The 27357-nt window shown below is 34.6% G+C and overlaps 1 protein-coding gene across 26 annotated transcripts in view; it reads left to right on the top strand.

Annotated features, from left to right (window-relative positions):
• Positions 1-27357, top strand: part of Sox6 (SRY (sex determining region Y)-box 6) — a 566848-nt gene that overhangs the window by 257852 nt on the left and 281639 nt on the right. For all 26 annotated transcript variants that reach the window (XM_013511918.1, XM_013511927.1, XM_013511917.1 and 23 more), the window contains one exon: positions 4428-4635. In XM_013511918.1, coding sequence (XP_013367372.1) covers positions 4428-4635 — 208 coding nt within the window. The remainder of the gene's footprint in view (positions 1-4427; positions 4636-27357) is intronic.

Genomic DNA, 27357 nt, shown 5'->3' with positions numbered 1-27357 from the left:
TCTCCCCACAGCCTCTCCAGCATTTGTTATTGGTTGATTTCTTGATGATAGCCATTCTTTCTGGGGTAGATGGAATCTAAGTGTTGTTTTAATTTGCGTTTCTCGAATGACTAATGATGTTGAACATTTTTTCATGTATTTATTCACCATTAGTATCTCTTCATTAGAGAAGTGTGTGTTCATCTCAGATGCCCATTATCGGATTGGGTCTTTGAATTGGGGCGGCCTGATTTTTAAAAATTCTTTATATGTCCTAGATAGAAGTCCTTTGTCTGAGGGGCAGTTGGCTAAAATGTTTTCCCAATTCATGGGTTTTCTTTTTGCTTTATTGGTGATTTCTTTAGATGTGTAAAAACTTTTCAATAGGATGAGATCCCAGTTGTTGATTCTTTGAAGTATTTCCCGTGTAGTTTGGTTTTTGTTTATAAACTCTCTGCCTACCCCTATTTCATCAAGATTTTTACCTACTTTCTCTCCCAATACATTTAGTGTTTCTGTTTTAATATTTAGATCTTTGATCCATTTTCACTTTAATTTAGTGCATGGTGAAAGACATGGGTCTGGTTTTAGTCTTTGGCATGTGGAAAGCCAGTTCTTCCAGCACCATTTATCAAAGAGGCTATCTTCTTTCCATGAACATCTTGGCCCCTTTGTCAAACATAAGGTGACTGAGTCTGTTTGTAGTTGTATCTGTACCTTCTAATCTGTTCCATTGGTCTTCAAGTCTGTTTTTGTGCCAGTACCATGCTGATTTCCTCACAGTAGCTTTGTAATATAATTTTAAGTCAGGAATTGTGATGCCTCCTGCCTTTCCTTTGTTTCCCAAGATTGCTTTTGCTATTCTAGGCCTCTTCTGGTTCCAGATGAACTTTAAGAATGTTTTCTCTAGATCTGTGAGGTATACTAATGGTATTTTCATTGGGATTGCATTGAATCTGTACAACAATTTTGGGAGTATGGCCATTTTCACAATGTTGGTTCTTCCTATCCATGAGCAAGGAAAATCTTTCCATTTTCTGATATCCTCTTCAATCTGTTTTTTCAGAGTAGTATAATTTTCACTGTATAGATCTTTTACTTCATTTGTTAGATTGACTCCTAAGTATTTCATCTTTTTAGATGCTATTGTGAAAGGTGTGGCTTCCTTAATTTCTCTCTTAGTCTGTTTGTTACTTGTGTACAGGAATGGTATTGACTTTTGAGTGTTAACTTTGTATGCAGCTATGCTACTCAATTTGGTTATGAAATCCATGAGCCTTTTGGTGGAGTTTTTTGGGGTCTTCTATGTAGAGTATCATGTCATCTGTGAATAATGACATTTTCACTTCTTCCTTTCCTATCCTTATTCCTTTTATTTCTCTCTCTTGTCTAATTGCTCTAGGCAATATTTCCAGAACTATATTGAATAGGAATGGTGACAGTGGACATCCTTGTCTTGTTCCTGATATTAAAGTGAAAGCTTTCAATTTTTAACCATTTAGTATGATGTTAGGTGTTGGTTTATCATAGATGGCTTTGATCAGCTTGAGGTAAAGGCCATCTATTCCTATTTTCTGTAGGGTTTTCAACATGAATGAGTGTTGGACTTTATTGAAGGCTTTTTCTGCATCAATAGAGATGATCATGTGATTTTTGTCCTTGGCTCTATTGATATGGTGTATTACATTGTTTGATTTGCTTATATTGAACCATCCCTCCATTCCTGGTATGAATCCCACTTGGTTGTGGTGTATAATCTTCTGGATGACTTGTTGTATTCTGTTTGCTAGCATTTTATTGAGGATTTTTGCATCTATATTCATTAGGGAGATTGGTCTGTAGTTCTCTTTCTTGGTTGGGTCTTTCTCTGGTTTTGGTATCAGAATAATACTTGCCTCCAGGAATGAGTTGGGGAGAATTCCTTCCCTTTCAATGTCATTAAAGAGTTTGAGAAGAACTGTTAAATCCTCCCTAAATTGCTTGTAGAGTTCAGCTGTGGATCCATCAGGACCTGGGCTTTTCTTCATTGGCAAGTTTTTAATTACATTCTCAGTTTCCCTGGCTAATATTGAGTTATTCAGGATTTTTATATCTTCTTCATTCAGCTTTGGTAATTCATATGTATCTAGAAATCTGTCCATTTCCTCTGTGTTTTTCATCCTTGAGTCAGTTTTTTAAATGTTTGTTTTATTTTTAGGCTATAATGTGAGAGTAATTAACATTTAAAAAGTAATTGTAGGAAAATTGATGTAATGTTGATTATTGATTTACAAAAGCCTTAGCCATTTATCTGATATGGACTTTATTCAGGGTCAAAATGGTCAAAATGGCAGTACTATCTCTGAATTTTCATTGTGTCATCTAAGAGGGTACTTTTTTTTGAGATAGGGTCTCACTATGTAGTTCAGGCTGGCCTTGAACTTGCTGTGTAACTCAGGGTGGCCACTAACTCACAGCAATCTTCCTGCCTTGGCCTCCCAAGTGCTGGGATTACAGGCATGCATCTCCACACATGGCTTCATTTGTGCAATCTAATGAACCATGTACAAATCCTGACTGACAAATAAAAGAAGAGTTTCCTCTACCTTATTCCACAGAATCGCTATAAACATTAAATGAGATAAAACTTTCCTGGAAGGAGGAAAAGATGTAAGAGCAAGGTAAAAAGGAACTCTCTTGCCTGCTCTATTCCATTTATTTTATCCTTTTTACTTTTTCCCCAGCAGAAATATATTGAGCATCTGTGTCCCATATATTATGTTTATGATAAGAACATAGAGGTACAGATCAGCTCACATCATTTTGTTTTGCGATCTCAGGGATTGAGCCTAGGGTCTTCCTGCTGTGCTACATCTCCAGGCCTTTTTTTTTTTTTGAGACAGGTTGTCATTAAGTTGGTAAGTCACCCAGGCTGGACTTGAACCTGCAGTCCTCCAGCCTTAGCCTCTCAAGGCCCTGGAATTATAGGCATGCACTACCATGTCTTCTAGCTCACATTTTTAACAGCTTTATGGAGATAACTTACACATACCACACATTTCACCCATTGAATGAATACAAATCAATGGTTTTTAGTGTATTCATAGGATTAACAATATTTAATTTAGTTTGAGGCACATATCAGCATTTTTTACCTCAGTTTCTCTGATCTAGCAGAGAAAAAAATCTTCCTTGACACCGTTCCTAGATATTTCTTTCTTCAGAATGATAGTGCTTACCGTTTATTAAACCCCACCTGGACACCGCGAGCTCAGCATTGTGCCCAGAGGCTTCACAGTGTTGTCTCATTGTCTGCTCCCAGGAATAGAAAGTAAGATTCCATCTTATGTATAATACCCACTGAATACCTAGCATTTACTGAGTACAGTTATTACCTCATTTAGTATATGTGGAAACTTAGTGCTCTAGATGCCATGGTCTTTCTCTTCTCTCCTTTTACTGCTAGTTACCAAGTCTGTAACTCTTGCCTCATGTTTTTTCATCTAGTCCTTAAAGTTTGCAGAGTTTGTTTGTGAAGAAAAGAGAGACAAGGACAATTAGGATTTCCCCTAGGAAGACTAGAAGCTTTACTTCAGTTAGTTTTTTTTTTAAAGGGAGAGAGAACACCTTTGTGTAAACAGATAAAGTGAATACAAAACTACTGAAAGGCTATGGCCAAATAATAGTTGCTTCAAACACTTGGTTCTCATTTGGAGAGAGATAAAACATTTATTTTCAACCCAAGATTTACTTTTCTCCATGGATCTAATCTTTCTACCAGTTAGCTAACTTCTCTACTGTGAAGTAAAGCAAGATAATGTGCAAATGTTTCTGTAATAGACGTATCTTTTAAAAAATGTTCTTAGATGTCCCATGAAAAATGTGTTACTATGTGGTGACGCATCAATGGTAAGGGTAAGGAACGGAAAGAGGCTTTTGTAACTTTGGACAGATGTATTGCCTGAGACGAATGAGTCTCCTCAAACCTCAGCACACAAAAATATTCAGGTTGGCTGACTTTCTGGTTCTGATTTTGATATTTTATATATTTTCTGATGAACAATGAACATGGAATACTGAAGTTAACTTTTCTACTGATTTTACATTAAAGGAAAATATTGTGTGATGTATTTTTTTTTTTTTTTAGGCTATGGGAAGAGCATTACTAATAAAAGTGCACAATTAAAGGAAAAACTTTACCAGTCCTAATAATTATTCACTGAGTGTGAACTTTTTAGAATGAAGTGTATAAATGAGTAAGAAATTGAACTATCCATTTTTGAGCCACTTAGGCTACCATATAGTTTCAAAAATTAAACAGTTTGGTCCTGCAATTTCAAGTGAGTTCCTCTGAGAATTGCTTTTTTAAAGTTTAGTATTGTTTAATCAGAATTAGATTTGGGACTTTTCTGCACTGGTACTCAAAGAAACCTATGTTCTGATGCCTTTATTTTATTTTATTTTTCTAGGAGTCAGAGAATAATAAGTTATGTTCCCTATATTCCTTCCGAAATACCTCTACCTCACCACATAAGCCTGACGAAGGGAGTCGGGACCGAGAGATAATGACCAGTGTTACTTTTGGAACCCCAGAGCGCCGCAAAGGGAGCCTTGCCGATGTGGTGGATACACTGAAACAGAAGAAGCTCGAGGAAATGACTCGGACTGAACAAGAGGGTATGTGTGGACTTAACTGTCAGGCTTTTCTTCTAAAGATTCCAGGCTGTAAAAAAAAATGAGTGGGATTTCAAAAGGCAGAGAAGTGCATAATTGGCACAGACTAGGAAAAAGTTATTCAGCGGTTACCATGGCAATGGCAGATTGTAATCCATCAGGAGTGCTAAGCAGATAGCTCTGCGTCTCTGAAAACTTTGTGCATTTAAGGACTTGGTTCTTATCATAATAAATCAAGCCTTTAAACTGACTATAAGCATCGCCCTGAAAGAAGGTAGTGAGGAATTTTCCCAACCACACTTGATTTTTCATTTTTTTTCTTTCTTATTTCCTCTCAGCAGATAGTGTTTCTTCATGAAAATAATCAACTGCTTAAAAAGCAAAATCATTTTTTTCTAATTTACTTCTCTTCAATTCTGTAAACACCATATATGTATAAATTTTGGATAGTTGAGGGTTTCTAATACTGTTAAAGCTGAGCATGCTCAAGGGTCAGTGCTTTGACATGTGACATTTGCTGCCACCTCCTCCACTTACCCTTTGCGCTCTGCACGGGAATCCACCCAAGTCCACCTAGACTGTAAAAAACAGAAGTAAAAGAAGACTCTCCATCAATATTTTTATGCAAAATAAATCAAGTCAAAGTAATTGTTGTACTATATGTGCTATTTTTTTAAAATATGCAGATTTCAGAATTTAAAATGTAAGATAATGATTCTGGTTTTATTAGTAGGCATAGAAGTTAAATACAGGCCTTTATGATCTCTAAGAAAGTTGGTATTTGATACAAGAGAATTTTTCATGGAACTTTATTTCTTTAAGGGCTCAAAATTTAAGTTAATTTTTTTGTGTGGGGGAGACATCTCTAAAATATATCAGGGTCATAATGCAGTAGATTAGGAGTAGTGTGACTTGTATAACAACTACGTAGCAATGAGTGAATTCTCCAGTCTCTTTGAGCCACAAAACGTAAAATTTAGTATAGTACCAATACACGGCTTGGCTACTCAAACATTTTGAGTATTAGCTCTAATACTACATATAAAAGTCTGTTATAAACTGTAAACTATATGAATTTGAGGTGCTGTGATGATTATAGCATAAATGCCAATTATTTTACCATGTTTGAATGTAATGATGCCCCTAGAGATCACTGAGATAATTAAGACTGTTAGAGTGTAAGGTTATTTCTCTGCAGTTATAAAACTTTAGCATTCTGTGTCTTCTTGATATATGCATGTGCATGTGTGTATATATGTGTGTGTGCAGATGTGTTGTTTTTTCCTTCAACATTGAGTTTCCGCCTATTTCTTGCTTACTTGTGAATTATTTATAATTTGTTCCTTTTGTTCATCTATAGTTGATAAAATTAGATGATCAAGACCCTCTAAAGTATATTTAAAATATGCCAATTGTGTTATAGGTGGGTTGCTGAGAGATTCTGGGTAACGTACATGATCTTAGTGTCTGAACGTCATACTGATTATTCTTCCTTTTCAAACTTTGTTTCCTTCATTTTTGCCTGTTTTAAAATACTCAGATTGCCAAATCAATAATTTCTGAATAAAGGAGACTGTTAGATTTTTATTTTTAAGCACTGAAAAGAGATTTTAGTTCTATACAGAGTTAGTTTTGAGAATGCCTTAGAAGGCTCTTTAAAGTAAAAATAAAATAAAAATAACTAAATGAGTTTGAGGAGATTTTTGACCTCCTAGGGAATTTTAAATCATTTTTTCCTGTAAGTAGTGGTTAATTTTTTATTTTTCATCTTCATTACCATGAAAAGGTTATAGTTGATTTTGTAATATAAACACTTGCAAGGTAAGACTGCACATTTATGAGTCCTTTTTCATTATATTGATACTAATAAAGAAAGTTTTGTACATACTTTATAGATTTTTTTATAATAATGTTTTAGGCATCAGAAATGCAGGCATTTAGTATATATTGATGAACATAATATATTAAGTGCAAATATGGTGACCACATCACATGAACTCAACACAGTACTTCAGAAGCCTTTGATTGAGTGTAGCAGGACAACTCCTTTAAGAACTATATACCTGCAGTAACGCTGACTAAATAGCGTTGGCAATTTTTTTGCGTATTCTTCATGCTAAGCTCATTGTGCTTCCGTCACCTCGAACTCGCAGGTTGTCTTGTTTTGTGTTTTCTATCCCCAGGAAAGAATAATGAATGTAATGTAGAAAGAAAAATACTCAAAAGGCTATTGACAGACAAGAAATGTGAGCTTAAAAGCAATTTATCCAGATAAAATTCGATAGATCTTATTATTATGTCCAGAGGTTGTGACCACAGCCTCCAGCTGCACAAGTAATTACTGAAGGAAATTCAAATTGCAGCTGCATAAATGAAAAATCAAAACAAAACAAAACAACCTATAAGTTTTAGGTGACAGAAGCACAATGAGCTTAGCATGAAAATACTGCCAAAAAATTGCCAAAGCTATTCAGTCAGCATTACTACAAGTATATAGTTTTTAAAGGAGTTGTCCTGCTACACTCAATCAAAGGCTTCTGAAGTACTGTGTTGAGTTTGGAATTAGCACAATTAAAGATACAAGACCACTGGGACATTTTCAGAGAACCCTCAGCATGATCAAAGACCAAAGGAATATAATAAAAGGAATGTTTGAAGGAACTAGTAATATTTAACCCCAGAGGAACAAAGATCAAGAATGAAATACTATTATCTTTAAAGATTAAATTTACATAGAGGAGATTTGGGGTTTATTCTGTATACCTCCGTAGGGATAGAATGAATAGATACAGTGACAAAAAGTTATAAGGAACCAAGACATGGTTGCTAACAAGACCAACTATCTAATTGTTGCATATGTCCATATGGAATAATCTTCAGTCTCTCTTTAGAGTTATGCATCGATCCTGATTGTCATTTTAATAGCACTACTGTAGAAGACAGAGTATTAGTCTTTTTCCAATGCTAAGGCTAGGAATTTTTATGAACTGCGTTCTAATACAATATCCTTTTTCTTATACAATACCCTTTTTTAGTCCTAATCAATAACTATGTACTATTGCTATTTTCTATACATTTTTTTTCTGATCAGTGTACTGTATCAAAACTCAAAAGATAATTTTCTTTTTTTTAAACTCAGGGATTCTTCTTTTTGTTTTCGGAATCCCTTTGATAGTCTACTGGTCTGTAGATACTTTCTTAGGATTATTTTAAAGTGAGATACATGTAATTACAGACAGAATAAATTACATTAAAAGATTAAATAATTTAAAAAATTTGTGATGGGATAGAATATGCTAAGATATTACTAACATGTTGGAGAAGATGTAATAATGGCTGGCCTAAGAATATCATAATGTTGAAACACTAAGGCGTTTTGAGATTTGTCTACAAGTATAATGTGATATAAAATATCTATTGTAATTTATTGGTGATAATGTTACAGGTGTAGTGAATATTCTGCTGCCTGTGGTTTGTTGCCTGAGTCCATAGCTTACAGAAATACAAATTTCCATGTGATGATTAGTGAAAAGAATTTTTTCCATCCAAGTTCACAAAAAGCCTGAATCCTATCCATGTCTGTTGCAGTTTATGGACCCTGGGTTAAGAATTCTTATACTAGATGACATGGAACATAATGAATAAAAGAATAGTCTCTAACTTTGAACAATGAGCATTCTAGTAAAAGCTATAAGACATATTCAGGAAGAATTCTTGTTCAGTGTCTAATATATGATGTGTTCCATGAAAATTATATAGATGAAGTGTTAGGTGAATTTACAAGAGTGAGAGATTGTTCTGGTCTAGGAAAACAAGGGAAGCCCCTGTGGGGAAATGGAGCCTAACTGGTTTTGGAGAATGAGGAAGTTTAAGGCAGAATGGAGGAGAGGGACATTTCAAGCAGAAGGAATAGTCAGAGACCTTTAAAACACTTCAAAGCTCAGGTTTCATAGAAGTTGAATTTGCATATGGGGATATATGTCTGGAAAACTAGGTTATATTCAGATCATGACAGCCCTTTAAAAACTTTTGGATGAGGAATTTGAACTTCATACAGAAGGTGATGGAGGAAGCATTGATATCTCTTTATATATTTTTGCACAATAAGGTGATGGATTAGAGTTTTCCTTCAGGAAACTTAATCTGGCGGGACTGTATAGGACAGATGGGAGCAGAAAGAGCCGTTGAGGAAATTGTTTCAGGATAGACATAATGAAGCCCTGAATTAAGGCAACAGAAGTGAGAAAGGAAAGCAGTGAACATGGAAAAGATATTAGGATATGGGGTTGTTAAGACTTGATACTCAAGTGTGAGACTGAGAGGAATAGCTTAAGGAGGGTGGCAGTCCTGTACCTTGAATAAAGAGAGTGGCAGGGCAAGTTTTGGAAATGAGAGCAAAAAAGATTTGTTCTTTTTATTCTGTGCTTGATATTCTGCATTTGAATCTTATTTTAATTATTTGCTTATAGCAATAGAACAGAATAGCACAGTGGGAGAACAAATGATTATAAACAGGTGGCTAAAGCCTAGTTAGATTTCTGCTTCTAAAGTATATTGTTGCTCAAAAGAGATAGAATAGCCCTATCAATATTTGCTTGGCTTTAACCATTTAAAGCTTATGCATTGAAACTTAAAATGCACATTCCATTGAAGCAGCATTCTATTTCTTGGGAATGTATCCTCAAGAGTTAAAAATATATCTGTGAAGATTTTTATTAGTATAGTTTTGCAGTATGTAAGAGGCTGTTTTAACCAGCTGTAGGGATGCATGCTTGTAATCCCAGTGTTTGGGAGACTGAGGCAGGAGGATTGCCATGAGTTCAGTGCCAGTCTGGTCTATATAGTGAGTTCAAGGTTAGCCTGAACTACATCATGAGACCCTGGAAACAACCTAAGTGGCCATTAGTAAAGAGTTCGGGCTGGGGATTTAGCTCAGTGGCAAAAGCGCCTGGCAAGCGCAAGGACGTGAGTTCGGTTCCTGGTACCGGAGAAAAACAAACAAACAAAAAAAAAAGAGTTCAATAAATTATGATTTTTTTTTACATAATTATTAAAAAGAATTTTAAGAAAAACTAAAAAATGTTCCAATTTCATCTGCTTATTTGGGACATATCATGCCATGGTATGTATAAGAGCTTTCAAGTATGTTCCTTACCTCTCACTACTACCTCATGGTTTCGGGGCCTTATACATTTGGACTCTTTATCAGATTAAATACCTTCCACTTCTTTGCTCTAATATGTACAAACTGAGTTACAAAAAGTTTGCTGTGGTCCATTTAAAAATAATATTTGCATGATAAAACAATAACTCTTTAGATAGATACTTTGATCACCAAGTTGCTGTCCAGTGTTGAGCTGAAATTTCTTCAATTAATGCCTTCCCCTTGGCGGTTTCACTAGATTGCTGAAACACTAATGAACAACTGTGCCTTGTCAGAAATTCCCTTCTAAAAGTGAGGCTTATGGGAAGATAGATAAGATTTCTGCTTTTTTCTAAATTTAACTTTAATTTAATATCACAAATAGATAAGTAGGTAGGTAGGCAAGAGGGTAAGTAAATAGATGCTAAATAGATAAACAGATGTGTATATGGATTGAATGAGTACTGGAATCTACCTTTTCAACGCTGTTAATATTGGTGCGTACAGTGTACAGAAGGGCTTGATTAATAGTTTCAGGATACGAAGCCTACAAAGTAACAATCTTTCCGCTGTGATTAAATGATGAATTTTAGTTATCCTTGTATCACCCATCTTGTTGCCTATGTGGCTGGGCTGTAACATAAGCGACAGTTGTCAGAAAATGAACACTTTAAAAAGGACTTCTATATCTAAATACATATATTTAATCAGAGAGTCCTTTGGCTTCTGAAAATAAGTTGTCTAATGAGAATTTCATTTGAGCAGCTGCGACTGAGGAGGTCAACAGGCACTGCCTAGGAGAACATGGCCCAGCTGGTTAAATCTGGTTGTTGTCGTGATTTAAATGGTCAAGTGCTGCTTATAATCCAGGACCGTCTGTTTGTAAAGGGAAGAGTGAGTGCTTCAGCATAATGTACAGCTGTTTTAATCTCTCTTTAATAATAGTGCTTCAGCCACTATCATGTCTTGTGTATCATACTACTAAGTATATGATCCTAGGCCAAGTGGACTGGTTTGAATCAGGTTCTGGAGTCGTGTGAGATTGCAGAGAAAGTGTTACATGATAAAACCTTCAACTGTCTGACAAAACACAACTTTCTTTCTGACTCCGGCTCTTTTTTCAACACAGTTCTTTGTATCATAATTGCTATGATCCGAAGGAGTGACATAGTTTATGGTAAGCTTGAAATACTGCATCAAAATAAATGAACTCTCTTTGGTAGTGTCACAGACTTAATGGAAAGTAGCAGGGTTTGGGTACAAATCTACAGGTCATACATTGGTCTGAGTATTTGTCCAGTAGGCTCGTGCGCTTCAAGCTATCCTGCTAATGAAAGTATGTGGGTTAATTTTACTGTGCATGTAGAAAGAGGGCAGCAACACTTGAGCTTTGGATTGCTGGTGGGATATACTTTCCAATAGATTGTGCAGCCGTTTCTGAACGGAAGAATGAAAATGTGTGTGTGTGTGTGTATCTGATGGATTATTATCATTATTTACATCTCTAAACAATCACTTGGATTTATACATGTATTTTCACTGATGTATATTTAGTTTGATAATATGTTAGTGTCCTTTGCTCATCTGAGGGCTTTTGGTATACTTAAAGGAGATGCATGGCATATTTCAAACAGTGAGAAAATTCATTTTTGGAAGTCATGTTTTTGAAGGAGCTAGCTGTGGGTTTGAGTCTAAGTTCTAACACCTAGAAAGGCGTGATAGCAGGCTGCTTAAGGGTGTGGACTTGGAGCTAAGATGCCTGTGTCGGATTCACTTCAGTATTTACCAGGTGGGTGGTATAGAGTAAGTGCCTCAGTTTTCTCAGCCCAAAAGAGGAGGCATCGTTAGACTGCTACCATGAAGGTAAAGAATTAATACAACTAAAGAACATCACCATCTAGTATATAGTAGGTGCTTAATAAGTGTGTAGCCCGTGTTATTTCTTAGCCTTGCGACCTTGGATGTATTATTTAATCCTTTTGTGCATCACCTCCTTCATCTGTAAAGCTGAAAGAATTATTCCTATCTTGCATTGTTTTTGTGAGGATTTGATATATTACATATATTTATACATAACACGTATTATTGCTATTGTAACTACTATAACTGTTGTCACTTGAGTGTATTTTTTAAAAAAGAGAAATATTATATACTGTCATTTTGCACCACAGACAGATTCATAGGAAATGTCCTGTGGTATTAAGGGTTTAGCATTTGGCAGCAGTAATGTTCATGTGTCCTGGAAGAGCAATTCAGTTTAACTCTACTTTCAAGCTCATTGGAAAAGCTGATACTAATGTTTCCCCCCTGGGAGCCAGTCTTCCCTGCTGAGAAATACATGGAATGTGATGTGTGTGACAGAGTGGGAAAGCTTTGGATGAAATTTTTAGAGATTAATCCAGTTAATAGCAATGTGTTCCTGTTAGAATTAAAAACTCATAAAAAGCTGACGTTAAAAAATACAAAACTTAACATTCATGCCATGCTATAGCACCCAAATAATTTTAAGACAAAATTATTAATATTGGGTTTTTATTGCTATTCTGATTGAAGGTTATATTGATAAAACCTTCAGAATATACCAAATTCAAACCTTTTTTTATGTTTCTCATTCATGGGAGAAATTTGAAATGTTTTGGGCTTTTGTGTAAGAAACACATTCAGCATTCATCATACCCCTGAATTATTATTTCAGATAAATTGGAAACTTCAAGTCATTTAAATGCTGAAGTTCCTTAGGGCTGCTCCTACTTTTGGTGAAGAAAGGATTGGGTATTCAGAACAATGCTAATGCAATTTCATTTAAACATATTGCTTTTTTCTTTTCTTTAACAATTTCCTCCCAAAATTTGGGTCCTTGCTCCTGTTTTACATAATTTATATCATATTCATGGGAAACTCTCGCCTAATACCAGATAGTTTAAATAAACAGGTGTTTTGCAAAAGTACTGTACAATCATATTAGGTATTTATAGTGAGGAACTAGAATTATTGGTGTTTCTGTTATGGAAAATATGAATCATCAGTGTCAGAATCGGGCTTACTAAATTTTGTGTTAATGTCTTTCCTTTCTAATTTTTTGGAAACTGATCATTATGTCGTAGAACTTTATAAAACACAGTGAGCCAGAATTCTTTAAAGCTAACATATTCTGGGCAAATCTTGGTTATTTCTATTGATTTTGTTCTGCAACCCCCACTTAGACTATGAGAAATGTATTATTCGGCTGGAGCCTTTTGTGTAAGTTTAATTTGTGTGTTTCTGCCTTGAAAAGATGCTTCATATTTCTTGGGCCATTTCTATCTCTTCAAATTTAAGTTTTTTTTTTAAGGCTTTTTCTTTAAGAATGTTAACAGATTCAGGAATTTGTGATTTCCTCTCATGGAATTAGAAAGCAAGAAGGTAGTCTCCTGGCATTCTGTTGTTTTGAAGGAGGGTACAGCTTTCTAGTCGTTCAATGAAATAAGACGGATTCTCATATGCTTTTTAAATGTGTGCAACCTGAGTAGATAATTAACATTTTACATTTTCCCATTGAAAATTCATTAGATTTTCTTCATGATTTATTTTGTAACTATCAATAATTAATAAGAGTTTTTGGAACTGTATTATTTTCATTTATATAATAATTGTGCAAAATTAAAGAAACAATGAATAGATAACGAAGCGGTAAACTTAAGCACTTGTTCAGTATGTAATATTGGTATTATATCCCATAAAAGTAAACACATGTGGATTCACATTACGAGTACTGTTGAGTCTACCCATGTTTTCTTTGTCTGTCCAGTCTTTGTTTTTTACTTAGAATATTGCCAGAGACTTAGGCTTATTGTTATCCTCCTTTTCTGTTTTAAAGTAGTTTTGAATATTTCTCTAAAGAATGTATTGGTCAGCTTTTTTAGAACTTGAAAACTGGTGCCATCCAATAATCTCCTGTGATTTGCTTTCTACACCCAGAACTATATTTTAAGAGCAACTTTGTTGTGTTAGTTTTAGTTCATTTTCACTTCTGAGTAATACTCCGCATACTATTTTGCGGTGTTCTGTGTGCCAGTATGTCCTTCTGCCTACCTTCATGGGCATTTGGATTTTTTTTTTCTAGTTTTTTGCTAGTTTAAGAGATAATGTTACGAAGATTTCTGGGAACTATTTTCTGATGCACTTGTTAATGAGTTTCTTCTCCAAAGTATCTCATCTGGAATGGAATTAATACTGGCTTTTGTTTGCTCCTTTTTTCTTTTGATTTGAAAGCATTTTTTGGCTGTTTGCTGTTACAATAACACAAATAAATTGCAGCATAGGCGTGTGTATGTGTGTGTGTGTGTGTGTGCGCGGTAGTGCCTGAAAGCTTTAATTTAATTGTCTATACCTTTTGGTTCTACTTTCTTCAAAATGTCTATCACAGTATTTTTTAAAATCACCATCTTTTCATAAGCTCAACAAGAGCCTTTGATGGACCATCACTGCAATTTTCCTTTTTTCCTTTTATTGTAACCTAATAGGATGTCTTCAGCTTTTCTTTCAACTGTGAGCACAAGTATGCTGTTTTCTTACTGGACCATGATTACCGGGTTTGTTAGGAAACACATTTTTTCTCCTTTTGATCCTCTTTATTGGTGTTTCCAGCTCAGGGTGTGGTTTTAGAATGAGAGTTAATTCCTGATCTCTAATGATATGAGGTTCGCAATAGTTCATTTTTCTTAAATACTTTAAATTCAAAATTACAGTACTGTTTTTTCTTTACTACTGCTTTATCCAACTATTTATGCTGAAGTAGACATTTTAGTGATTGAGTGAAGGTTGTGAAATGATCTGGATTGGTGCTTTTTAAAAATTTCTGACTGTCTTGTTTTTGTATTTGAATTCTCTCCCTCTATTAGGCTTCTTTTAGTAGTAACATTGTCTTTAATAATATTGCAGGTCAGGATAGGAAACTCAAGTAATTCTTACTTTTAATAGTCACCCTTTCCTCTTTCTTGACATACATTATTTATTTAAAAGCCATGCTGCCAGTGGGAATGGATTCTAGATATGATCCCATTTTCTGTTGTCCACTGTTAGATTTACATTTCCCAACTACTCTGAAACTGCGATCTTTCAGTTCTCAACTCACCACATTGTTATGCAGAATTACAGTCATTGCCACGAAGCCACTCAAGTGAATCCAGTCCTTATACCTGCTGTAGTGGTTTCACACCATACTGAACACTCAGTCATTGTCTATTTGTGACTGCTCCATCCTTTGCTTGCTGTGTGACCTTAGCTCTGGAATTAAGGAGCATTCTTTGTTACCTGGTGGAAACTAACTTCTCTGACTTTTTTTCCTTCCAGCTAAGTTCCATTTTCTTCTGACAGTAATACTTCTCTATCTTCCACATCTCTTGTACTCTTTCTTATTGCTTTGATGTGACTAAAAGTTGGGTTTTTTTAGGTACATTAAAGATACTACACATAATTATAACTTGGTTCCCAGGGGTCTTCTATAATCTTTCTCTAGTGAGCGTTAAGAAACTTAAAGATGTAATGATCTCAGGACAACCTTTCTTATCTAAAGAGTCAGCACTTCACTGAAAATGAATTAATTATGTAGTTAAATGCATTGCATGTTCAGTGATTACCCTTCCTATGCAGAATAACCCTCTGTCTGCTCTCTGCTTATCTAAATTTTCCATCCATCCACTTTCTGATATACAAAATCCAAATCATATCTCATCTTCTATTGTCTAATTTAGCTTCCTTCTCTAAAATTATCAGTACTAAAACTGTGTACAAGTGTATTTATACATAGATCACACATACCTCTAATTATATGTTTGCTATTTTTAAATGGAGATTTTTATTGAAGTGATTGTAGATTCACAGGGGACAGGAAGAAATAAAACCAAGAGATTTCTTATATACTTTGCTCTGTTTATTATTCAAGTGGCAACATTTTGTAAAACTGTTGTATCCTTTCACAAGCAGATTATTAACATGGTACTCTCCACTGACTTTATTAATGTTTATTGGTTTTACTTGTATTTGGTTGTGTTTGGGTTTGTGTATTAAGTAGAATACAATTTTCTCAACTGTAAATCACATATTTAGTTTCATGTATTCACCACCATAGTCAAAAATCTGATTAGTTCAAATATCACAAGGATCCTTTGTGTTGCTATTTTATAACCACATATACCTCATTTCCCCTTAGCACCCCTCATCTTCTGTACCCCTGGCAACTACTAATCTGTTCTTTACCTCTAGCATTTTTGCCATTTCAAAGCTGTTATATGAGTGACATTATATAATTTTTTGAAAATGACTTTGTGAGAACAAATTTTGCATAATTCCTTGCAAATTCATCCAAGTTTTTGTGTATATCAATAGTTTGTGCTTTTGAAAAACTCTATGGTATTTATTATATGTATGCATAATAGTTTATATAATTATTTGTTTGCTAAAGAACATTTGAGCAGACTCTCATTTTAACTATTATAAATAAAAAGTTTCTATGAGCATATGTTTATCAGTTTCTGGGGGAAGAGAACTTTTAATTCTTTCTAGAATCAATTCCCAGAAGTACAAGTGCCAGGTTATATGGTAATTTCATAAGAAACCAACATATTATATTTAAGAGGAGCTATGCCACTTTACACTAGAACTAGCAATGTATGAGTGATCTAATTTCTCTGCATTTTTGTCAATATTTAATTCTGTCTATTTTAGCCATTCTGATAGATACATAGTGATATTTTGTTGTGGGGTTAATTTGTATGTCTTTTATGGCAAATGATATTGAACATCATTTCATGTGTTGTTTGCCCTCTGTATATCCTCACTAATGAAATATCCATTCATGTTTTTGTCTACTTTGTAGCTGAATTGTTTTTAGTTTTTATTATTGAGTTGTGACCATTCTTTATTTTTCTAGGTACTTGTGCTATATTAGGTATATAGTTATATAGTTCCTCTTCTTTATCTTGTCTTTGTCCTCCTTACATGGACTTTCACCATTGAAAGTATAAAATTTTGATGAGGTCCAGTTAAACAATTTGTCATTTTATGGATCATACTTTTGGTATAAACTCTAAACACTTTGCCTAGGCCTGGGTTTTAGACATTTTCACCTGTTCTTTTTTTCTAAAGGATTTATAGTTTTATACTTGTCTGTATATCATTTAGAAGTAATTTTTTATGAAGTGTAGGATTTAGATAAAAGTTCCTTTGTGTGTGTGTTTGGTTAGCTAAGGGATGTCTAATTTGCTCTTTTGAAAAGGCTTACCTTCTTCTATTAAATTGCTTTGCCAATGGCACCATTAGCTAAATATAAAATCCCAAAAAATCTTAAAAAAAAAAAAGAACACTATAGGACAATCTCCTAAAACTAAAAAATCAACAGGGTCATAGGATATAAGATTAACATGTAGAAATAAATTGCACTGGTGTATACTAGCAATGAACATACGTTCAGGCTGCTATAACAAAATACCATAAACAGGGTAATTTAGAAACAACACAAATTTTGTGGCTTACATTTCTGGAGGCTAGGAATTCCCACATCACGGTGGCAGCACATTCTATTTAGCACTCTTTGCTTCGTAGTGCTTTGTTGCTGTGTCCTCACACAGTGCAAGAGATGAACAAACTCCCTCAGGGCTCTTTTATAAGGGAACTAATCTCATTCGTGATGTGACTACTTCCAAAGACCTTATCTCTTAATACAGTCACATTGGGGATTCAGTATAAAGTGCTCTTGGGAGGACACACACATTCCGACCATAACAACATATAGAAACTGAAATTTAAAACAGAATAATTTTTATAATATCTGAAAATAAAAGGCAATGAACATAACAAATATATACAGCACCTACAGGCTGATATATGCAGAAATTACAAAATACTAATAGAAAAATCACAGAGGACCTAAATAAATGGCAAAACCTACTGTGTTCCTCTTTTGGATGACAATATGGTAAAGATGTGAGTTCTCCTCTAAATGATCTACATGTCTAATGCAATTGCTTTTAAAATTCCAGCAAGACTTTCATGCACAAACACTTATAGAAAGACTCAGACAGTGAAATAGCTCAGAGAATTGTCACAGAGGAGAATGAAGTTTCCAGTCACGGTGATACACACCTGTGATCTTAGTATTTGAGAAACAGACACAGAAGCACTTCAGGCACTTGAGAGCAGCCTTGGCTAGAGGGTGAGTTCAAGTCTAGCTGTGACTACAGAGCAAAATGTTGTCTCAAAACAAAATGAAACTAAACTAAACTCAAAAAGAGGGAGAAAAGAAAAAAGGAATAGTGCATGAAATCATTTTGCCCAATATGAAGCCTTGCTACATAGCTATAGAATTCAAGATAATATGTTACTGGCAGAGAAACAGGCACATAAATCAATGGGATGTAGTAGAAAATCCTCAGATAAAATCATGAAAATGTTTTGATTTTGATTTTGGCAAAAGGTGAAAAATGTTGCTTGCTATTTGTATTTATTGATCCTGTTTTCTGCAGCTTTAATTTCCTTGAAGACATAACATAATCATTAGTCTGTTTTCACAATAAATAGTATAGCTCTTGGCATATAGTATGCATTAATTTAAAAATCTGTTAATGAATGAAATATTTCAGAGATGCAAGTAATATTATTTCCAAAGGGTGTTGAAAATTTTTAATTCTTAGGAAGTGCTTCTTCAACTACACAAAACTGTATATATGCACATATACATGCTTAGATGTATATATACCTATGGTTATTCTGTAAGTATTTATTAAGGCCTTTAATTTGGTATTATATTGGGCTTTGTGTATGAGAGGTAAAAGTAGAGAAAGAGGAAGAAAAGAAGATGAACAGAGATGATTTTTTTAGTAGCTCATAATTTAGTGGGAGATACACACGTAAGTAGAGTAATTATCCTAAGTGCTATAGTTGAATACCCTATAAAAGGCTGTGGGAGTACAGAAGTGGAAGAAGGCACAATAACTGTTTGGTCTAGGAGATCTAGGAAGGGATTTATAGACATTTGAGCTGGATTTTGATGAATTATAAGATCATTACAATGACCGAGAGATAAAATGGACTCCCAGGTAGAGAAGTGAAACATGTATAAACTTTCAATAGTATGCATGAAATTGTGAGTTTGGTGAATGTCAGGAAGTTTTGCATGGCTAACACTGCATCAAGGTGTCAGATGAGATAGGACAAGACACAGAACCAGTAGGTTGCAGCCATTTTAAAGAGCCCCAATTTTATCCTTTGGGTAGTGGAGATTGGATGAAATATTTTAAGTAGGAAAGTTGGTGACATAGTTGAACATGTTTCTTGAAGAAGCAATTTTGGTGGCATTTTGAGTATCAGTTGAAAAGAAGAAAAAGAAAATGGAGGAAAATATGTTAGTAGGCTGGTTTAATGGTCCAGACATATTTGGATGAGTCTAACCAACTAAAACAATGGCAGGGAAGGATACAGACGGAATCAGTTGTTAGAGTTATGGCTTAGATTGCTAAGTAGGTGTATGGTGTGAACTTGGGAAGATATCTGATGGAGGAAACGCTATTAAGATTGTGAATCTAGGCAAATGAAAGGTTTTAGAAAAGGTTTGGGTTTTAGATATACAGAGTTTGACTTTTCTTTCTGTGAAGACAGACTGTATCCATCATACAGATACATAGCTGATATGAAAAAAGAGTGCCTCTTGGCTCCGTTGACTATCATTGTTATGGGAAGAATCTCCTTTATCTTAGTGAACATTTACTGTCAGTGTCAGGTGGCTTTTGATTAGTTATTGTTGCTTTTAGGTAGCTTCAGATGTGGGCCACATGGGGAAGTTGTGTAATCTGTCATGCTACTGATATTAAAGAAGTGACTATAGGATTGGCCCCCATGTGGGTCCTATGTATCTTGTCTGTTCAGTGAATTTGATACTGTAGCCTAGTGGCTTTCAAATTGTCAGTAGCCATGGCATCATTTGGGAACTTGTTAGAGATGTAAATTCTTAGGCCTTCTCTTTGATCTACTGAATCAGAAACGGGAATGAGGCCCAGCAACCTGTGTTTTAACAAGCTTTCCAGGTGTCTCAGATGCACCCTAACAATTGGAAACTATGGTATGCTCTCTGTACCCTGGTATACTGTACTACAGCCCCAGCCATACGCAATCTTGTGTTGCTGAAAATTGGGATACATTATGAGAAATGCAGCACCAGATTTTGTTGTGTGCGAACACTGCAGTATGCACTTACACGAACCTAGATGGTATAGGTCAGTCACTTCACCTGGCCTCTTGATGCCGTCAAAAGAAGCAGTACGTCTAAGATGTTCAAGGCTGCTGCCAGCAAAATATGGCCTGCTATTTCACAGAAACTGTTTTTTAATAAGTAGAATTATTCATTAAACAATAATAAAAGTGTAGTATGCTAAATATGTAAATCAATAATATAGTCATTTATTGTCATTATCAAATATTAGGCACTGCACATAATTGCATGCACTACATTATCATATAACTGGCAGAGCAGTAGGATTGTTTATACCAGCATCGTTACAAACACAGGGATAAAGTATTGTGACATGATAGTCACAGTGTCACTTATGTGATAGGAATTTTTCAGTTCCATTTTAATTTTATGGGACCACCCTGGTATTTGTGTTTTATCACTGATAAAACATTTTATACAGGTCATTACTGTAATTTGTTACCATGAAATCAACTTTAGCCTGGATAACATGTTTTCAGCTATCTTCCTGATCGTTTAATATTCAGAAAGTATTTAAATAATGGATAAATTGAATTGTTTAGGGAGTAAAGTGAAAGTACAGTACCAGCTCCAGGCTGTGCATGTCAAGGTGTATAAACAGCACCTTCTCATTTTATCATTCATTTTTAAAATCTTATTTCACATGTTTGTATTTTCATGGTGTTAGAAAATCTGACTGATGTGGTATCATGAACAAAAATGAAACCTAGGGCTTCCTTACTGGGTTTATTGACTGGTTTGGGTGCTAGTGTCAGGGGCAGCTGGTAGGGAAGAAAATCTAATGCAGGAAAGGGAAAGAAGTTATCATGTGGTTTCAAGTGGATTCATTGTATTCAGATTTGATTTCTGCTTATGTCCCTTTATCAACTGCATAGGACTTAGGTCATCTCATCCTCCCTTATTCTCTGGTGCTTACTAAATATCACTGCAGGGAGAATCAAATTTTGCACAGAAAACAAAACCCACAGGGGTTGGGCTTTAAGAATATAAACATTTAATTGCTAAAGAAAAATCTGTACTCTCTTCAGACGTGTAGGCCCAGAAGCGTTGCGGCAGCTTGGGCAGAAGTGAATTTCCTAGTTGCTTAGGTGAACAGCCTTAGGTTTCTCTGGTGATGAACTTTAGTTTTCGTTAGCCCCACTTGCTCTGCCATTCCTGCTGTTTTGCAACAGGGCTTAAAAGTGCTTTAAGTGCTTGTGACCGTGGTAATGAATGAAAATGTCTTTCCAGCACTGAGAGGATTGCATTAGACTGAATAGTCACCTCACTTGTAAAAGCACTATTAGAGTGGGGCAGCTGTAAGTAAGGATAACGATTTGTGTCCACTGCTTATTTACTGAAAATTGTCAATGTATTATTTATTGAGAGCTCTCCAGACAGTGCTTGTCAGAATAAAAATGTCAGCTCTGAGCAAAATGTTATAATACATAATAAAAATGCTAGGTACGCATTTTAGGAAGACAACTAATTAGACCTGCTTTTTCTTAAGGAAGAGACAGTAAAAATGTCTAATACTGTAGACGTTTTCAATTTGTGTCTTTTTCTTTTCTCCTTGCTCAGCTCAGTATTTGGTTTAAAAACTTATCATGCCTGAGAAATAATTTGAACAACTTTGTAATGTTGCCATTAGATTCCTCAAGTAGTAGGGAGGCTTACTGAAAGAGGAAGGCCCCGGCTTGCCGTCCTACAGAGAGTAGCGCTCTCACCTCCATGTTTTGTCTGAAATTAGATGTCACTTCCTCCCTGAGCAGTGCTCATGGAAAACTGCCTCCAGTGTAAACAACATAAAATTATTAAGCTTATTCCTCAGCCGTGCTAATTAACCCCAAACAAATTTCACATTAAGGAAACAGAATTCAATCAATGTAAATGTTATTGCTGTGTATTACTGTAAGCAATAATATAGTGGCTAAAATAATTAATTATTTTGTTTTTTTCTAAAAAAAAGAAAATATTTTTTTCTAATCCTAAATGTTTTGTGGATTTTTTTCACTTTTTTTTTTCAGCCTTTCTTGGCATGGAATATAAAATGCCCATCTGGTAAAACATCGGTACTACACTGCTGTTTTTACAATGGGATTATTTTTGACAATTGGATTGTTAAGGGGGAAAATGTATTTTGGAGTGCTTCAGGTTTCCTTAGTCTAATATGCTTTCATTGGCAATGCATATGCAGATTTAGCCTCTTACCTGCTGTAGTTGTAGCAGTTTCTTATTCTTTTCTCCTACCAGTCTTGAGTAAAAAGGAATGTGTTGACGGTGGCGGTGGAAGGTTTGATAAAAGAATAGTAAATGTAATCTACATTTGAGGGGCAAAAAAAAAATACAAAATGCCATTTTACAGTATTCCAGGGTTTCTGAAATATTTGGCAAGAAAGATTTTTTTTCTTGTTTTTAAAATCTGGGCTCACATAGGAAGTCAAATTATCCTCTTCATGGTAATTTTTCTTACATTAAAAACCACCAGATTTTAAAATAATTGCTTGGCTGTGGCTTTGAGAACTTGGATAAAAATTATCGATACCATCATTTTCATCATCTTCAGAGACCTTTAAAGGCATGAAGTGCAGAAGCCAGATGACATGTAACTTTATTTTTCACACAGTAGAATGCATATTTGATTAATATGGAGTTGTTTATCAATTAGAGGTTGCATATTTTAGTATACAGAACACAAATCAAATACTATTCATATTAAGATTATTCTGAGAAATGATACATCTTTTACTCAATATATAGCAGCCAGTATTAAATTAACTTTGAAATTTAAAGTAATTAACTTTGTAGCGCAATAAAACAAAATGTTACTTTTCTAAGACCGAACACCCACAATTTCTTTGTAATTTTACCATCTTCGAGCAAATGCAATCCTGTTCCTCTCCATCCCCAGTTAGTTCAATATCTTTCATGGATGCTCTTAATTCCTTACTCTCCTCTTTTAAAATCCTATCATCACCTTAGTAGGAATATTTAATCTTTTAATCATATCTTAAATGTTTAACAAGGAGGTTGCTACTAAATTTTTGCAGTAGTGCCAAAGCTAATAACAATACTGTCAGTGTTCCAGGAAATAGCTGTAGTATGTCACTAACAAAACAAAAACTAACAAAAGTAATTCCTTATACCAGAGACAAAAAGAAATTAAACTCTTTCAGGACTATTTTAAAATAACATCTAAATGGACAATTTGTTTGATCGTATATTTTGGTTTCAAATGATTTGCTTCAATTTATTGCTTTTATCTTGTTCTGTTTCTTAGTTTCCATAGCCAGATAGTTGTTTTCTGATTTTACTTCTTTGTGCATTCACTTTTAATTTTTGAAATGGAAAATAATTTTAGATTTTATTTCTTTGCCTTTCATAGGTAGCTGATAATGTATGGCATATTTCAAGAAATTATGTTCAATAATTTATAAAACAAATTTAGACAATTAAAATTTGTGTTGAACATTTCTTCAGTTTAGATGTTTATGTCTATAAGTATGTTTTAAGCACAAGGTTTAAATGCTATACATTGTATAACAAAATATATAGCACAGCTAAATATGGTAACTAGTACTTACATAGCTCTCTACTAGCCAGGGCACCTAAATTATTTTAAACTAAAAGATGTCTGTGATTATTGCTCTTATGATTTAAAGTTATGCTATAATGCCAAGCCAACCAATGCAATAAAATTCTAAAATAAGAGTCTTACTTAGAAGAACCTATATTAGTATATTTTAAAGTGAGATGCAAAGGGTTTTATTCCAGTATTTTATTTCGTTTAAGACTATAATTGACAAACTGCACTAATCATGCTTTTATGTGTCTTTCTCCCTCTACTGAATTCATTTAAAAAAATGAAAGTAAAAAAAGGTAAAAGAGAATCCAGAATTTTGAAACCCACTGGTCCTGAAGTGATGGGAAAATAGCCAAGGTGTCACAGCTAATTTCTGACCCTGTTTTATGAGTTCTGCTGTTCCTTATTCCCCCTGTCAGCCTGGGAATCCCTGAGGCTGTGCAAACTGGCTGAACATCACTCAATCCCAGTTTTATATCCCCTTTTAATAATGTTGAGTCTATTCTGTCCAACTTTGATTCAGACAACCTGCTTGTCTTGAAAAAGTGATATGTTTAATCAGTGACTCTGTCTCCAGCATAGCTCCCACTGCGTGTGACTAGAGCCAGAGAGTAGTGCAGTGGTCTGTCACTTCTGTTTGAATGGGTAATGTGGAGCCCATCAGCTGAAAAGACAGGAGCTGGAACTGCTTGTTAGGACACATGATCAAAAGCCACTCTCTGCTTTCTGCCAATCAAACCTCATGTCGCCTTGTGGGGCAGACATTAAATAGATTTTTTTTCCTGCCGTACACTATGGGCATTTTGCCAGTTTGACATGTGAACTGTTACAAAAGATAGCAGAGTTTCGGCCGCTTGCTGACTGCCTTAAAATATTACTGAACACTTGTCAAAATGAAATATTCATAATACTATATTATGATAAATTCAGTGAAGTATTATTCAATGCCTGTGTATTATAATTTGTGGAATTTTTTGTTCTTGTTGGGGCAGAAGAAATAATAGACAATTGCTTTTGGGGTGAAGGTGAGGAAAACAAAACTCTCAAACTGCAAAACCAATGTAACTATGTGGCAAATAGTTTTGAACAAGATGATTCAATAGTTTTGAATAAGATATTGCTTTGTGAAAATAGCATTCGTAAGTTAAATGTTATTTTACAGTATCTCTTTTCTGCTTTACAAATTATTTTCTTCTTTTAAGTCAAGACAAGAGAGTGGTTTTAGTATTCATTTTGTTCTGAACAAAAATCATTTAAAACTTTATTTTGACATTTATTCAGGATTTTATTCCTTCTATTTACCAAGAAGATGGACCCATTTCTGGGTCATATGTTTACTGTTTTCTTCTTTCTGTCATCCCTAAAGATTCTCCCATTATATTGCTGCCTCCTCTTTGTGCCAGAGCAACCTAATAATGAGGATGACATAGACTCGCTTCTAGGCTTTTTAAAAGAAGGATGAGTACCTAAGTACAGTGCTTTTCATTTAAAGGTCATTGGATTTGGCATTTTTAACAGTTTCCAAAACACCCCGTTAACTGTTCTAAAGCTGCTAAAATCTTAGTTGGTGTTTTGATATCTCCAGACTTGCCACTGGTACTTGCTGTTTCTTCTGTAATGATCATTTTAAAAGGAGTTAAACATTTTCACCAAAACATACCATGGTAATCTAGTGGAACTCATTTAAACACTGAGCTACACATAAACAGCTGCTCCTTCAATAAGCCATTCTTTATAATACCCTTATTACCTTCTAGTGTCTCAAATTCTGATTAGTCAACAGTGCTGATTGCTGTACGGCATTCCGTTGCCCATCTTCCTTCTGCTCAGCTGCTCATATCTTAGTTGTTATTTGATTACAACACAACTTGTGCATTGTTTCTCCAAGTTGCTCTTTATATTGTGTCTTAAAAACTCTGAATTATCCAGGGAAACTGGGATGGTGTGAAAGTGACTTTCTTTACACATGTTTAAAATGTCTGAATAAAGCATGGTACAAAAAAACCACATAATTATGGAACTCCTAGGTTGGAAAGAATATTTGTAATTTAAAACTCCATGCTTACAATCAAATTATGAAATTGTTTAAGTATGTGGAAGTGTTTGAAAAAGCTACAGTACTTTATAAATGTAAAAAGTTATAAAATTGTTATGGCTATTAGATTTTAGTCAGATATAATGGTCTCTGTGAGATTGTTACGTGTGTCAAAGCTCACAGGAAGGCCTAAAAGACCTTCATCTTTGCCCCAGGACTGGATAATTCTAGTCCAGTCGCTCCACAGCACCAGTGATGTCCCACTAAACAGGAGAGCATGGTGGTAACTTCAGTCGTGATGAAATAAGTAAGGGTGGGAAAAATGTCCATAATAAAGTTTGAATTTCAGCTATTCCTTTGTTGTGACCCCCTGGAATTTACTCTTGGTGAGTAGGAAATGCTGACACACTAGAATTGCAACCTCAGTAAAGGCCCTAAATCTGTCATTGTGCTCTGGAGTCTGCTCTGAAAATAGCAAAGCTCTTTTGGTAAATTAAAATCGGTGTGAATGGGAACAGATGTTGACATGCTTTACTTTATCTTCAGGGATGCCAGTTACAGAGGAGTGGGTCAGTAAGGTTAGAGGGTAGGAAATACACCAAGTGCGCAAACTTGTTCTATACAGGGAGTTCTGTTTTGTGATGTTAGTCGATAGGATTGTATTTATCTCTGCTAGTCCAGGTAAGAATTATCCCTACATGATTGTATCAAAAGAGAAAATGAGGGAGCGGTATTTGTTTGAGAAAGGGCTCTCTCTTTTTGATGCTCCCTCATGGCTGTGTCTTTTCTTCATCAAACTGCATTGGGTGTAAATTGTCTCAGGCTACTATTGGTTTTAACTTTCTGACATCATTTTGGAACAGCTTCCTAAAGTATTTGTTGAACCCTAATGCTACAGTAGTCTTTGTACTCGTATTTGTCAAAAGTAATGAAAATGGTTTATGCTCTAAAAATGCACAATATATCAAATAGCTTGTATAGCCAATTTAAATAAGTCTCACAGAAGTTTCAGTCTTGATTTGAAAAAATAGCATAGGATGAATTTATTTATAAGAACCTTAATAGTTTCTCTCAATTCCTTTTACATTTTAGATTACCTTGTAATTTTCTAAATCTACATGAACAATAATGATCAATTTTGTCAGTATTATTCACACCTTTTATTAATTTAACATAGATGAATAAATGTGAATGTTGTGAAGAGTTGATTGGGAATAGATTTTAAATCTGACAGTTAGATTACAGGGTACCTAAGAAAAAATGGCTCTTTCACTAGGTACCTAGTAATTTAATTCTTGTTTGAAATTATTATAATTTATTACAGTGTGTGGGTCCTAATGAATGTCTACTATTAAATGAAAAGGAGAAATTGAAATTAAGATTATGAAATTCTTTTAACTCGTATCTTAAAATCCTCTTAAACAATTCAGAAGACATTAATAAGCTATGTGGGTTTCTTTCCATATTCTGTAATGACAAATAAAAACATTTTTTCAGTGTTTAAAGATTCTTATAAATGTTGAATGCCATTAAAACTCAAAGCATGCAATCTCAGAATTTTATAAAATGGTAGTAGCCATTATAAGAGCATTAAAATTGGCAATGCTATTTAAATATTTATTTGGACTATACCCAGATTTTTCTAGCATTTGAGTTTTGCAGAAATGAATGTTCCCTTAATGTTAAACATTTAATGTAAGACAATCTGAGCTTTCATAGAGTTCTAAACCATACTAGATTAA

The sequence above is a fragment of the Chinchilla lanigera genome, unplaced genomic scaffold (assembly GCF_000276665.1).
Source record: "Chinchilla lanigera isolate Chin_1 unplaced genomic scaffold, ChiLan1.0 scaffold00013, whole genome shotgun sequence".
Classification (NCBI taxonomy): domain Eukaryota; kingdom Metazoa; phylum Chordata; class Mammalia; order Rodentia; family Chinchillidae; genus Chinchilla; species Chinchilla lanigera.
The sequence above is the reverse complement of the archived record's forward strand: the minus strand, read 5'-3'. Positions and strand labels throughout refer to the sequence as shown.